At 35.8% G+C, this 14943-nt stretch overlaps 1 protein-coding gene, 1 long non-coding RNA gene and 1 pseudogene across 3 annotated transcripts in view; 1 reads left to right on the plus strand and 2 right to left on the minus strand.

Moving 5' to 3' along the window:
* LOC147512449 (uncharacterized) overlaps positions 1–14943 on the minus strand; it is an 87464-nt gene that overhangs the window by 62496 nt on the left and 10025 nt on the right. The gene's annotated exons all lie outside the window — the stretch shown is intronic.
* LOC147512453 (uncharacterized) lies at positions 5086–8509 on the plus strand. The gene is made up of 3 exons (XM_086595397.1): positions 5086–5196; positions 5417–5600; positions 5684–8509. Exon 3 carries the CDS (start codon positions 7038–7040, stop codon positions 8208–8210), a length of 1173 nt encoding a protein of 390 aa, XP_086451523.1. The 5' UTR covers positions 5086–5196; positions 5417–5600; positions 5684–7037; the 3' UTR covers positions 8211–8509.
* On the minus strand, positions 12520–14032 carry LOC147512454 (ubiquitin-conjugating enzyme E2 32 pseudogene; annotated as a pseudogene). Its single transcript, XR_015217481.1, has 4 exons — positions 13924–14032; positions 13434–13597; positions 12893–13345; positions 12520–12746 (listed from the first exon to the last, which is right to left on the minus strand). The product of XR_015217481.1 is annotated as a ubiquitin-conjugating enzyme E2 32 pseudogene (transcript).

Here is a 14943-nt window from a genome sequence, read left to right on the forward strand (position 1 = left end):
TGTTTGTAGGCTGAATGCACGCGGAGAGGAGGAAAATTCTCCTTCACCGGAAAATACACGTGATGTGATTCCTAGAGTGGATATATTGAATTGATCTGACGACCTCCAACATCATTGGCCGTTTCTCTCGCATAATAGAAGTGCAACTAAGAGCTATTTCTAGAGCAGTTGGTTTTTCAAGCCGGGGAAAGACATGCACTGGAAAAACTATATGAATGGATCTTGAGGCAGCAGGAGGAAAGTTCAAGAGTGACAACATCTGATATTTTTTCTTATTTGCAGAACGAGCTTGACTATGATGGTGAGAAAACATACCTGGCTAGTCAAAGCGCAGACGGAACAAGCTTCAAAACTTCTCTTGGCGCGTCTATTACGTTGGATGAGAATACAATTTTTTATGGATTGGGATATGCAGCCCAAAGACTTATATAGGATTACGCGGGTTTTCCAATCTTTGGTGGGATTCTTCTCCAACTCCAACTTTATCTAGACTCTCAATTCTTATCTCATCCGAACACTTTGAGTCCAATTCATATTTAACTACCTTTTTTTTTTTTTATTACTAAACTGCCCCTCGTTTAATTTGTAACGGTATAATCCAAGTATCGCTATTCATTTGGCACGCATCGTCAATTCAAATTCGTATTATTATTGAACGCTGCGTTGGTACAATTTTCGCAATCGATTTCTTTTGCAATTTTATTTTTGCATATTTTTTTCTATGCATTTTCGCCATCTTTTATTTAATTATATTGCGTTTCATATACGCTAGTTTGACATTTTTTTAGTTCGATAATTCCGATTTTTTTTTCGATCCAATTTTCCTATCATTTCCTTTCGCACGACACTTCGTTATAATTCTCGCTCATTTTTTCTTTCTTCTTTGCCATATGAACTTTGTTCGCATGCCAAAGAGGGGATGTTTCGACCCCACCCGCGGTAAAGCGTCCATTGGTAGGAGTCTCCACTTTATTCGTTTTTGTCGACGGGGCTAAAGCCCAATTTGCAATACCATGGATCAATGTACGTGGGCCATTAACTCATGTGTCTAAGGTGAACCTTAGCCACATGGCTTGCCACTAATGTACATTGATTTATGTCCAGATTCATTTCTTATCAAAGAGATAATTATCAGTTGAGAGTTATATTCTATCACAATGACTCAAACTACAAGAATACTTGATCTACAAGGACTCTCTACTCTACCTATATAAATACCAAACTATTTTTCATTGAACTACGTTCTTGAGACTTGATCCCACCGATAATTTGGGTACGGGCAACCGCAAGGTACAGTCTCATCATTCCCCCGATCACCATCATTTTTCTAATTACTTTTATACGTTCTTCGTCTTTTTATCAACACTTGGTGTTTTGATCATATTTGGTCGAAACATGTATGATCCTCAAGACACAAACGTATAATACCAACACACTTTCTCTTCTCATTACAAAATGTGATTATGTGATCATGATTAATAACTAATCATGTAATCATACTACAAATGGGACTTTTTATTATATACAGAAGAAGTGTTTAATATAAGTTTCAAGCAAAAACAATTTTTTGTAGTTAAATTAATTTGAAGGCAAACCATTTTGTACAACCACGTATCAGAACACAGTCTAAACTGTTTGGAGCATTGACTTCATTGATTACGCAATAAGTCACTACACTTGGTTTGAACCAAAGGCATGCCTGTGCCATTTGCTACAGTTAGAACTCGGAAGACTATATAATGATAACCATAGCGAGTAATCAAAAAGCCCGGTAAAGGGATTTTAATTGACTTCGGATCTATCAAATTATATAAGACTGAAAGGATTAATAGATGTGTCTAGAAGTAGCGCACTCTTGAACCCCAGTTTATCATTACACTCTAGAATGTAATTCAAAATAAATCTCATGTAGACTACCAATAGATAAGCAGCCAAAATTTTAAGACGAATCATTCATGGAAAAAGTAGCAAGCTAGCAAACATAACAAGAAGATTTGGAATGAACGAAAAAGCAACCTGTTTTTATAAGAAATTCAAATCAAATACTCAACAAAAACTGAAATACTAACCTTTTTGGCTTCGCATACAACATCAAACAAATAGTCTAGGGTTCTTTGTGGTGAAAGAGCTCAAACAAGTCGCTATGCTTTCCACACACACTTTAACAACCAATATAAGAGGGGACATCGGTGAAGTTGTTCAGATTTATGATCAAGGATAAAACCACTTCACAATTCATTAAGCATTTGACCTTTAGAAATTCTGAAAGAAATATCAAATTGGTAAAATAAAACTCAACCCAAATCAATTCAACAAACAATTAGAAACTATATATATAGTTTCTAAATGTCAACTAACCTCAACGTTAGTGCAACTCAACTTCAAAGAACCTCCAAGCCCGCCGGCTTGGTCTTAGTTCTTCGGGTGAAAGCGAAGCACCTTTGTCCTCCATAGTCCCTAATAATTCCCCCAACATGCTCATGCTCAGCAGAAAACTCAAATAAAGAAAAAACAAATCATGCCTGTCATAAGGGAACTATCAATTCAATCCATATTTGAAACGAATCACTATTAAAAAAAAAGATACATATGGGAAAAGGTATGTGTCACAGTATTGATTTATACCAATAGTGTAGAATGTAATGCAACTAACACAATAATAAGTAGGAGTGTAAATGAACTGTACATGTCACGTAAACAAAATTGTGATAGTAGCAGTGTAGTACAATCTACAAAGACGGAGAAGGGGACATAGACGTACAAATTAAATAAAAAACAACCAATGAGGCATACCTGAATTCAATGAAAGATCGAGTTGTGAGGGCAGTGAATAGATGGATTGAGGGAATCTCCACTGATGAAGTTGCAAAGAAGAAGATTCAATTAGCACATTAAACAGAGCAACAACTATCTAATTGAGAATGGAGGCAAAGTGAATTTTACACATCTCGGCACTCAACTCACACTTTATGAACTCCTATGGATTCCACAACATTCGGGGGTTGTGAGAATGTTGCTTTAAAAGTTACCAATTCATTATCCAATCTTGGAATCTCTTTCCTCTCATCACCGTTTAACTGATCCAATACCAAGCCAATCTTGAAATACAAAAACATTCTTAATCAGTACCAAACACTAATATAATTTTCAAGGGGGAAAAAAAGGCAAAGCAATTCAACATGATTGTTTATGCAAGATAGTATAATTACTAAGAAATTAAATTACACAGGAGAATAGGTTTAAAACTCAATTCTGAAATAATATGAAGAGTTAAGATTTTACCTGATTCCCCAATGTTCATCTATAAAACTACGTTTTTTATTACAAAATACCAAAAGGAGCACTAAAAACAACTACATTAAAGGCCTTTGACATATTCTTTGCAATGCAAACAATGCTACAGATAAAATCTCAACCTAAAAAGCATTCTTGTACAACTTTAAGCATAAACAAATAATAATAAAGGTGCAAAATGTAGAGTGCGTATCGAGCAAAAATTCACCTTGCCAAAGATAGTTGTTCAGACTGAAGAAACCATATAAATCTTTTTCTACGCATTCAAGTATTCAAGTATTCAACAACCTTTGTCAATCTTGAGAAATACAGACCCAAAGAATATAGCACATCGAAGATCATACTATTTTGCAGAGACATAGAAACTAAAATAACAAATGAATAGATCGAGAAATCATACCCATTCCAATTCCAACATAAACATAAATATTTAAATGAAAATAAACCTAACAGTTCCAAAACAAACCAAACAATGACTTCTAATATAAACAACCCTAACAGCTCCAAACCGCTTAAGCGCAGCATCACCAAATTTATTATCATGAAGAAAACAATCATGGCATTTTCTTAAAACACGAAATTGCCAAGAGATGCCAACTTGCAAACATGCATCTGCCATAGTGTCTTCATCCAGGTCTTGCAGCAGAACAGTCTCATCAACCACATCAGTTACACAATCTGATATATTTGCCAACCTTTGTTGACACAACTGAATCCATGCTTGCTTTACACGTAGTGCAACTTCAAGTACAGCTGAAACAGGAAAAACTTCGGAAGCAGAGGCGCTATTTACTAATTCAGATATGGACAGTGCTTCTGATGCTGCAATAGAGAGCTCAACTGCATTTGCAATATCAGTGTTCATAAGGCTTCTGCAATCAACTTTTTCTTGGTGTTTCCTTCGACTACTTTTCCCATTTTTGAAAATAAATGGAGAGCTGGACTTACTTGACTTGGATTTTATCAATGTATTTGACATGTCATTCTTAACCTCTGTTTTGTGAGGGAAACCCCTTCATGAGGAGAAGCTGATATCTGTGGTTGCATGGACAGCATATCATTTGATTTAGGGCCCTCTGTTTGAAGTCCATTGTAAGATTGACTTGGGGTGTACTGTGATGTACCATTCGAGGAAAGATGCAGATGAAAATGCAGCAACTGTTGAACACAACAGACACCAATTAATTGGTAGGAATGAAGATTACTTAATACCAAGAACAACATAAAATTACACGGTGATCTAAAAACTATGTATCAGCATGGACTGAATGGTTATGAGTTATCAGCATACAGAGAAAAAAACTAATAAGGTTAAGAGAGTGAGGGTACTTTATTGTTATAAGGTCTCTGGTATATCAATCTTTTCAGTCGCCTTTTAGATCTCTGGCAAAGAGTTTTTTTTTTAGAGAGAGAGTGGGGTGTTTGACAGGGCTTCATGAGGAGAAGCTGATATCTGTGGTTGCATGGATAGCATATCATTTGATTTAGGGCCCTTTGTTTGAAGTCCATTGTAAGATTGACTTGGGGTGTACTGTGATGTACTATTCGAGGAAAGATGCAGATGAAAATGCAGCAACTGTTGAACACAACAGACACCAATTAATTGGTAGGAATGAAGATTACTTAATACCAAGAACAACATAAAATTACACGGTGATCTAAAAACTATGTATCAGCATGGACTGAATGGTTATGAGTTATCAGCATACAGAGAAGAAAACTAATAAGGTTGAGAGAATGAGGGTACTTTATTGTTATAAGGTCTTTGGTATATCAATCTTTTCAGTCGCCTTGCAATACCCTTTATTGTTACCTTATGGGAGCTATGGGTGGGATCTTAATACCAGGAGCAATAATGGAAATAGTGTGACATGCCGTGAATTTTATTCTTATGTGCTTCAGGTCAGAAGCTCTTTTTTACAACTGCTTTAAAGTCTACACATTTTACAACTGTTTTAAAGTCTACCATAGAATTTTGTTAAAGTTGTTTGAGCATACTTGATCTTAGTGTATACGGTTGCAGATAATATGCTTTGTTATGCATTCCCTTAATTTGTTGATGCCTTTAAAATATCATTTTGTATTTGATATGGTTATAATCGTTTATCTATATAATTTGTAGATTAGGCAGCATGATACCTCTCTTTTTCTTAGAGGTGGTCGTTTGCTTCAGCAATACATCGTTGATAACTACATAAAAATTGATAGTAGTAGATTGCGTTGGATTAGAAAAAACCAGGACACCCTTCGAGCTGAAATCTATCAAGGACTTCAAGATGCGCTGCTTGCTGGTGAAAACAATGCAGGTAATATTGCTTGAGTTATAAACATGTTTTAACATACTTTGCTTATCTGCAATCATGACATTTACATCTTCTTACAATTGCAGCAAATGTTGGTCGAAAAACTGTTTTGCCATCTTCTTACAATGGTAGTCCGCGTGATATGTATTAGCGATACCAGGACGCAATGGCGTTGGTCCACAGATACGGAAAGCCTGACATATTTCTCACTATGATGTGCAATCCTAAATGGGATGAGATTGTTTCCAGACTAAAACCTAGTCAAAGTTCACAGGATAGACCAGATTTGACCACGCATGTCTTTCGTGAAAAGTTAGAGGAATTAAAGAAGGATATCTATGAAGTTGGTGTGCTGGGAAAAGTCGTCGCTCATGTGCATGTCATTGAGTTCCAGAAAAGAGGGTTGCCACATGTTCACATGCTGATTATTTTCAGTGAAGAAGACAAGTTGAAGGGGCCTGATGACTATGACAAGATAGTTAGGGCTGAAATACCTTATGAAGATGAAGAACCAGAATTATATCGTATTGTTCTTGAACATATGATACATGGTTCATGTGGAGTAGAATACAGAAACACTTCATGTATGAAAACTGGAAAATGCAAAAGAAACTATCCCAGCCTTTTGCACCTATTACAACTCAGGGGAATGATACCTACCCAATATATCAAAGGCGTTATGACGGCCGTTCTGTCCCTCTTGGTGGGAGATCTAAAAAAGTTGCCAACAATAGTTGGGTCGTTCCATATAACCCTTGGTTGTTGAGGAAATATAATTGTCATATTAATGTTGAAGTTTGCAGTAACATTTCATCTATTAAGTATCTCTACAAGTATGTTTACAAAGGGCCAGACTGTGTATCTCTTGAAGTGCGTCGTGGACCTGAGTTTGATGAGATACAACACTTTGTTGATGGAAGATGGATTTGTGCACCTGAAGCTTTGTGGAGAATTTATAAATTTGACTTGAGTAAGATTTATCCATCTGTTGAAAGATTGCACATTCACTTGCCGAATAGGCAACAGGTTCGATACTACAGTCATCAGTCTGTCTCCAATGTACTTGCAGATGAGCTCAATTCTAGAACTATGCTAACAGAATTTTTCAAGTTAAACAGAGATGATCCTGAAGCAAGGCAATTATTATACAGAGAAATACCTGAATATTACCGGTGGCTTGCAAAAGAAAGGACTTGATGGGTTCGTCGATTATCAACATTGAAAGTTATTGGAAGAATATATACCATTCATCCTTCGGAAGGTGACGTATTTTTCCTCAGGGTTCTTCTGAATCATGTTAGGGGTCCCACATCTTTCCATGATATGCTTTATGTTAATGGTGAGAGATGCAAAACTTTCAAAGAAGCTGCTGAAAGACTTGGACTCTTAGAAAATGATGATAGTTATCGAGCATGCCTTGAATAAGCTTCTAGAGTCAAAATGTCATTTGCTTTGAGAAGTTTATTTGTTACGATTTTAGTCTACTGTCAACCAACAGGTGTGCGCAGATTGTGGGATGAGTATGTCATGGCAATGTCTGAGGATTACCCGAGTTCGAACACTACACGTGTTGAAGTATTGCACAATCAGGTTCTCAATGATATAATTAAACTCTTAGTACTACAAAACCAGGTACTATCTGAGTACGATCTTCCTCCTTTAAAAAATGAATTCCTTCTAGAGTCTGACGTTTCTGAACTCTTACAAAATGAGATGTTTGTTGTGGTGCCACATGCAGATTTATTGTCTATTGATCACTTGAATCAAGAACAGTTAAGTGCTTACAGAGCTATTTTACAAGTGATAGAAGAAAAAAAAAGTGGAGTTTTCTTTGTCGATGGGCCTGGGGGTACTGGAAAGACATACCTGTATCTGGCAATACTGGCTTCTATTAGGAAAGACGGGGGAATTGCTCTTGCAACAGCAACATCAGGGATCGCAGCCACCATATTACCCGGAGGAAGAACAGCTCATTCTAGATTCAAACTTCTGCTTTCTCTAAAACCTAATTCAATGTGTTCAATCAGTAAAGGAACAAATTTAGCCAAACTCATAGAAAAAGCCAGAGTTATTATTTGGGATGAAATCACGATGACTCATCGCTACACTTTTGAAGCTTTAGACAAAACTTTTCGAGACCTCTTCGATCAGACACTTCCTTTTGGCGGAAAAGTTATGGTTATTGGAGGAGATTTCAGGCAGACACTATCAATAATTCTTCGTGGTACAAGGACACAAACAATTAATGCATGTATTGTTAAGTCTGACTTATGGAACCAGGTGAGAATTTTTCGCTTGAAAGAAAACATGCGTGCAAAATCTGATCCTTCTTATTCTGCTTATCTACTGAAGATTGAAAATGCTGAAGAACCCTACGTAGAAAATGATATGATCAGAGTTCCCGATGATATGGTTATCCCTTGGGAAAATGAAGATTCCATTGCCAGATTGATTGACGCAGTCTTCCCAAATCTATGCGACAATGCAAGAGATTTGAATTACATTGTGGATAGAGCTTTATTGACACCTTTGAACAGCCATGTTAATAGATTGAATAATCGTGTTCTCAAATTCTTACCCGGACATGAAGCTAGTAGTATTTTTTTCATTTGATTCGGTCGAGGATGATTTTCGCAATTTGTACTAACAAGAGTTGTTAAATAATATTTCTCCAGGAGGTCTGCCAGCTCATGAGTTGCGGCTTAAGATTGGTGCACCTATTATGTTGCTTAGAAATATAAATCCTGGGTATGGAATGTGCACTATTATTGATATTGTACGAAAATTTTAATACAATACAAGAAATTGTTCGGATGGAGATTGTCTCTTTTAAAAATAAGTTTCAGTACTATTATTTTTTTGTAATGGATATCAAACCTGTATTTGAATAAATCTTACTAAATGTCACTTTATTAGTATAGCTTCAATTATTCTGCAAATAGATTGTAGGTGAAAGCAGTTGTATCTAAGAGGCGCTCTTCCATCTATTGTACAACGATTGCATTCAATGCGATTAGAGGCTCAACGTAAACAACACAGAGCATGCATGCTTTATATATGTATTGCCATGTCGTTCCCTCTTCAGAGGTCAGAACATCTTACTTCTTTCATTGGCTACTATAATTTGGATCTTAGTTAATTGTTTTGTTACTTTAATTTTATACCCACTTCATATCATACCCAAAATACTTTGTGTCTTGTAGAAATGTCCATGTCTGGCTTCGTAGATATGATATTAAACCTTTGAAAACTGTTGGTTATCTATTCTAGCTTCTTACTCTTGAATTAAATTAATATGTTTGTTTCTTCAGTGATCGTAGACTTAAGACTTGATCTGTAAAAAAAAATTGAATACTTATACATATTGCCTACGTCATATCAGAAAATGTAACTATGAAAGAAAACCATCTACGACCCACTTACTTTTCCGCCTTCACCATTTCTTCGTAAAAGAACACAACATCATTTTATGCGGGATAAACTAAAAAATAAACAGGTAATTTTTCATTCAGACTTTTATCAAAGTTTTTGTAAGAGAATTCTACTATCAACTTAAAACATTCGTTGATTGATTGTCGAATCCATTTTCCTTTTTTATCTAAGAGCTACACCTCTTCCTCCGAACACGATAGTAATTAACTATTGAAAGTAATTAAAAAAATTGAATTAGCTTATACTTGAACATCACTGAGAACTCTGTACTCTTCACAAAGTACTATGTTTTATAACAGTATGTGAAAGACCATTATCTTATTTAGTTTCATTACTTTTTTGCATCTTAATCAGTAACTCTCGGTGATTTTCTAAGTAATTCTTTAATTCTATGTACTTGTAAGTTATGTTCATTTATGTCTAAACGGTAAAATTCAGCTAAATATTGTATAGTGATGAATTTGTGCAGAAGGCCCTAACACCAACAATGAATAGCATCAGTGGTTGCTAGTTGCTGGTACTGGAGAAGTGTAGATACTCTCCATTGTTCCAACAGTTAGTCTGTATGATGGCAAAATACAGTAGCATGTAACAATTCAATTGCTTGACAACTTTTCACTGACTACAGATATATTCAAATCTTACCAAAAAAAAAAAATCACATAATACAGATTGCATTGAGCACAAATTACACTTGATCTCACTCACTAACTCACAGACTCTATAAATCAATTTCAAAGAGGAAGCAGATTTTTAGGTAGCAACGACAGTACCAACCCCAACCTCAACACTACTTCCAATGCCGATTCCAATACCTCCATCGCCAACGGCAATGTGAGAGGTATAACAATCTAATGAATATATTTGATAATAATATGCCAAAGTACCAAAGTACCGAAGTCAGTACCAGCGACCACCAAAATCAAAATAGACGACTCCCAAACATACGCAATAAATGCATTATTTTAGACTGTTAGATTAAAACAATATATGCACTAAGTAGCAGTCAAAGGTGTAACATATATTAATTTATTAATTGTGCCTATATTGCTAGCAACATAGCTATCGAGGATCAGGAACAAATGCAACAAAATAAAATTGACTTGGTCAAGTGGTTTGATCTACAAATCGTGTAAAGTTTGACGGCAGTTTAAAATTTTTTAAGCAATACACTATACCCCAAAGAACAACCTATAATATGCTTAATTTCCATGAATAATAAAAAAAAAAAAAAAAAAAAAAACGGGGAAAAAATATTTGCCATGCAATACAACGTGTTTGAACCCTTTTTTTTTTTTTTTCAGAAATTAAGCTGAGGTTAGGCAGACCTCCACCTGTATTGATTAACTTTTTCTTACATACCTTTGTCCACTCGCATCTTCATTTACAATATTCTGCAATACATAATCTAATGGAGGGACAAATTGGATGGAGAGATTACAACTACCCTGTATTAGAGATGCTAGATAATCTGCAGCTCTGTTTACTTCTCTGTACACATGCGAGCAGGAAACAAATCGAAACTTTTCCTTTTTCTGTTCAATGGCTTCCAGAATATCCCAACAATACCAAGGTGACTTCTCCAGCTTATTGATAGCCTTCACTGCCCTCAAGGAATCAGTTTCCAACTCTACTTCCTTATATCCCTCTGACAGGCAAGAATAACAAAAACCCAACGACATGCTAAAAAATAACCTATTAAAGACCATATATGATTCTTACTATACAAAAATGGAATAAACATCCCTGTTAACCTACACAATTTTCGTCTAATCAGTGCGTGTGTAATTTTTTATCTACAAATCATGTAAATTTTGACAGTAGTGCAAGAATTTTTAAGCAATACACTATGCCCCAAAGAACAACCTATAATATGTCTCATTTCCATAAATAATTAAAATGAAAAAAAAGGGAAAAAAAAATATTTGCCATGCAATACAATGTTTCTGAACCTTAGCAAGAAGCAAGAATAACAAAAACCTAACAATACGCTAAAAAAAAACCTATTAAAGACCATATATGATTCTTACTATGCAAAAATGGAATAAACATCCCTGTTAACCTACACAACTTTCATTTAATCGTTGTGTGTGTAATGCGTTTAGCTAAGACAGTCTTCACTAAAATAGCAATGAAATGATTATAAATAGTCATGCCAAGTATACATAGATTGGTGTCTTGGCATCAATAATATTAATTTGATAAACATAAAATCAGTGCACAATTGTAATTTGGTCAAGAGTGGCTTTGCCATACCGCTATAAGTGTACGTTTTTCCTAGGCATTGCAACCTTTCTATGTATTTGCACCTCCATTTTAAAACACAACATGAATATAAAATAAAATACCCGAATAAGGTGTACCCTTGTAGCACCTCCTTATTGCTTATAGAGCCTGCAATACAAACTCCATTCACCGGTGAAAGAATTATAAAATACCATACAAATGGAAAAGAATAGTAATAAAAACAACAAACACAGTAAGTGCAAAACTTCAAACGAAAACAAAGATAGAGAAAACACCCAAACACAAACAAACAATGGTTCCTCAGTTGGGAGGACAAAGAAATAAAACTAAATACGTAGAACTTAGATTACTTTTAGAATTAGAGTGGAATGATTGGTGGGTCCACTTGGGATTGACTAAAGAACTTACACAATTGGATGTAACTAAATGAAAGAAACAAAAACAGATGAAAAAGCTACAATGTAAAACTATTACAGTATAAAAACAAAGATGAAGAAACAAAGTGCAAGGTTAAGATAAAGGCACTGGAGCGTTAATTGCGTGAAAAGGATATTACCTTGGCGCAGTTGACCCAAATGAAAGAGATGTGATTCAAAGTTTTGCAATTGGCAATGAAATCATATTCACCTAAGTTGCTTAAAATGAGAGTACAATCCGTTAAGCATGTGTATAAATTTTAAAGGGATTACAGAAATGTATAATACCTCAAGTGTAATCAAAGTCTACCTCAATGACATAACTGAAAGCCAAACAAAAAAAATTAACAAATTGTTATAAATCTTAATACACACGATTATGCAATAAAAATTTAAGTTTATTACAGAGTCTAGGGAACAACATGGATTTATGAATTTCTTTTTTAGGAGGGGAAGGTATCATAAGCTAAAAGAGAACAAAGTTATCGACATGGGTAGTTGGAGAATATTTCAACTTAACAGGAATGTATATGCAATATTAGTATAATTACCAAGAAATTCCCGAAAAGATTTAGATGAACTTCAATAAGAAAATACCACCAAGCAAAACCCCAAAAAAATCTACCAATTATTAAGCTTTGTTGCCTATTTGGTATGGACTACACACTCATAAATGGTGTTTGGTCGACTGATCAAAAGAGTCGTTAACAAATGACAAAATCAACTTAACAAAATAGCTCGCTTTCCTGACTCGCGGCTGGAATTATCTCATCAACTCTTCCTTCCTTTTCCTCTCAATCTCTTTGTTTTATCATGAGATTGACCTGCAAAAGCCACCGTTGTATCATGCGCCTTTTTTTTTCCCTTCGTTGAGAACTTCGAGCTTTGGAGAACGAAGGGTTTTTGTGAGCTTTGGAGAATGAAGGGTTCTTTTGTTCATTTTCACGATTAAAGCTTTGGAGAACTTAACCGAAGGGTTCCTTAATTTCACAATTAAGCTATTTAATTAATGTCGAATCCACAACTTTTATGTAACAAAGAGTGGCCTAAATTCCTATTCGACGCAACAATATAAGCAAAGAATTAGAAAAATAATCATGAAAAGTTTAGGGGAAACAATGTAAGTAGAGAAATAAAAGAAATGCACTGAAGTGAAGGAACTTAATAAATTAAATTAGGTGGTCGATCAAGGGATCTTACCTTTGAACTGTGGCTGGTTAGACGAAGTGCAAGAGATTCCAAGCGGTGAGACACGTGCCTGATGATCTGCTCAACAACAAATGAACTATATGCCAGGTCTTCTTGCAACTGTGAGCCCTATCGCAGCCCATGTGAACAACTGATCATCTGACTATTTTGAAACTCTTACCTCTGGCCTTTGCAGCTGTTCACCATGCTCTGTTGCTGGGACACGTCTTGATACATTCATTGTAATCAAACCGACACTCAAAGGACCTGCATTGGCATGGACCTCTCGAGCGTCAATCCCCGTCTTCGGCTTCGGGGTTTGGCTTTCGTCGAGGAGCGGCTATGTTATCACCATCCGGAGGGAGCAACAGGTGCTTCACCTTCGCATTGGTTGGGTGTTCATCGATGACTCTTGTGCAGCAAGTTGAGGAACTGGGGCACTTTGCTCAGCATATACTGGTGAATCTGCAAGCAGTCTAGTAAGTTCAAAGCACACAGGTCACAACTTATAAAAGATGTTTATGGGGGATTCAAGTATAGAATTTAAACATACCTCATCAATTAGTCTTTCGCGTTCAGACGTTCTAAATTTTGGTGCTGCCCCACGCGATTTAATTGCCAAACAGCGCCTTTCTTCTTTCTTGTAATCCAGTGAGCCCAAGGCACCATTTGGATTTGTAGGCATGAATGCAATCAATGCAACTAAGGCTGTTCGAACTGCCATTAAAAGTGGTGGATCAGGATATGAAAAGCATGTCAAACTTTGGCAAGACAGTAACATACTCATTCAATTGGAACTCTTTATCCAACTCAAACATCCTTGTATTTCATATAGGTCTATGTTTTATAAAGGTCTATGTTTAACACAGAACCATAACAGAAAAGACAAACATAAAATTATCAATTACACCATGTTCATAAAACTTCACATCTAAAAGGAAGAACCTAAAACTTAATGGCAAGAGAGTCAACTATTAGTAGTCTCTCCAATTTAATCTTTAAAATGATGGAAAACAATTAAATGCACATTGTATGAAGCTTACCGCTCCATGATGGCTGTCAATGCTCAGGATGATAATTTGATATGCTGAGACAGATCTTGGTTTGTGTCTCAAAACGGCCATTTGGCTGCAAAAATAAAAAAATCAACATAAAAAAAATAAGCACACAATATAATAGATAAGAAAAGTAACCGATCGAAGAGATGTTTTCCATCTATTGGAGAGAGGAATTGAAAGATGGGAGACCAAAGGATAACTGTAATCACCCATAACTGCAAACGTTCAGCCTTAACACATTGGCGTTGTAGCCATTTGGTCTTTCCGGTGGATCCTACAAAACCACGACAGTTCATAACCATTGGTCGGAGCAAGTAGAACGGACTGATGACTTCAAATCTTGTAGGCCAGGCAAACGATATCATCACCAATCACTTTATTGGTGGGATCATTCCGAAGTGGTTCATATTGATCACCTTTGTGCTGGGATCATTCAAAAATGATTCAAACAATATTAGATAGGCAAACACTATCATTACCAATAACTTTATTGGTGGGATCATTCTGAAGTGGTTCAAACAATAATAGATGACAATATGAAAAATTTATGAACCCAGATCTCACGCTGACTCGCAGGACGTTTTGGATGTGGCTCCCATGCCATCAGTAGAGAACCTATATTCATTCTCTTGCCATCAGATGTAAACTCAGTCCTGTCGAGACCATCCCTGGTCTGTTCAAAATTGTCATGCCTTCCAGTGATGTATAATGTTTCCGTTGTGGCCCCCTGACTTATTTTCTTTCATTCAGATCTTGCACTTGAGTTAATTTTTTTTTGTTCAGTACCTCGAGTTGATTTGAACCTCTAAGGATCCAAGATATTTTTTGTATAGAGTAGTTGATGTAAAAGAGCAATTGCACAATTGCAGAGAATGTACTGAAGAAGCAGAAGACTGTCTTGTTCATTGAGCTGAAAGAGATGATTTGTAGTGTATAGAAGTGGGGTACGTATGATTTTGTTTTTTTTTCATCTTAGAAGTAAAAATCTTTCTGGTATATACCAAA

Source organism: Coptis chinensis, chromosome 3 (genome assembly GCF_015680905.1).
Source record: "Coptis chinensis isolate HL-2020 chromosome 3, ASM1568090v1, whole genome shotgun sequence".
Lineage (NCBI taxonomy): Eukaryota > Viridiplantae > Streptophyta > Magnoliopsida > Ranunculales > Ranunculaceae > Coptis > Coptis chinensis.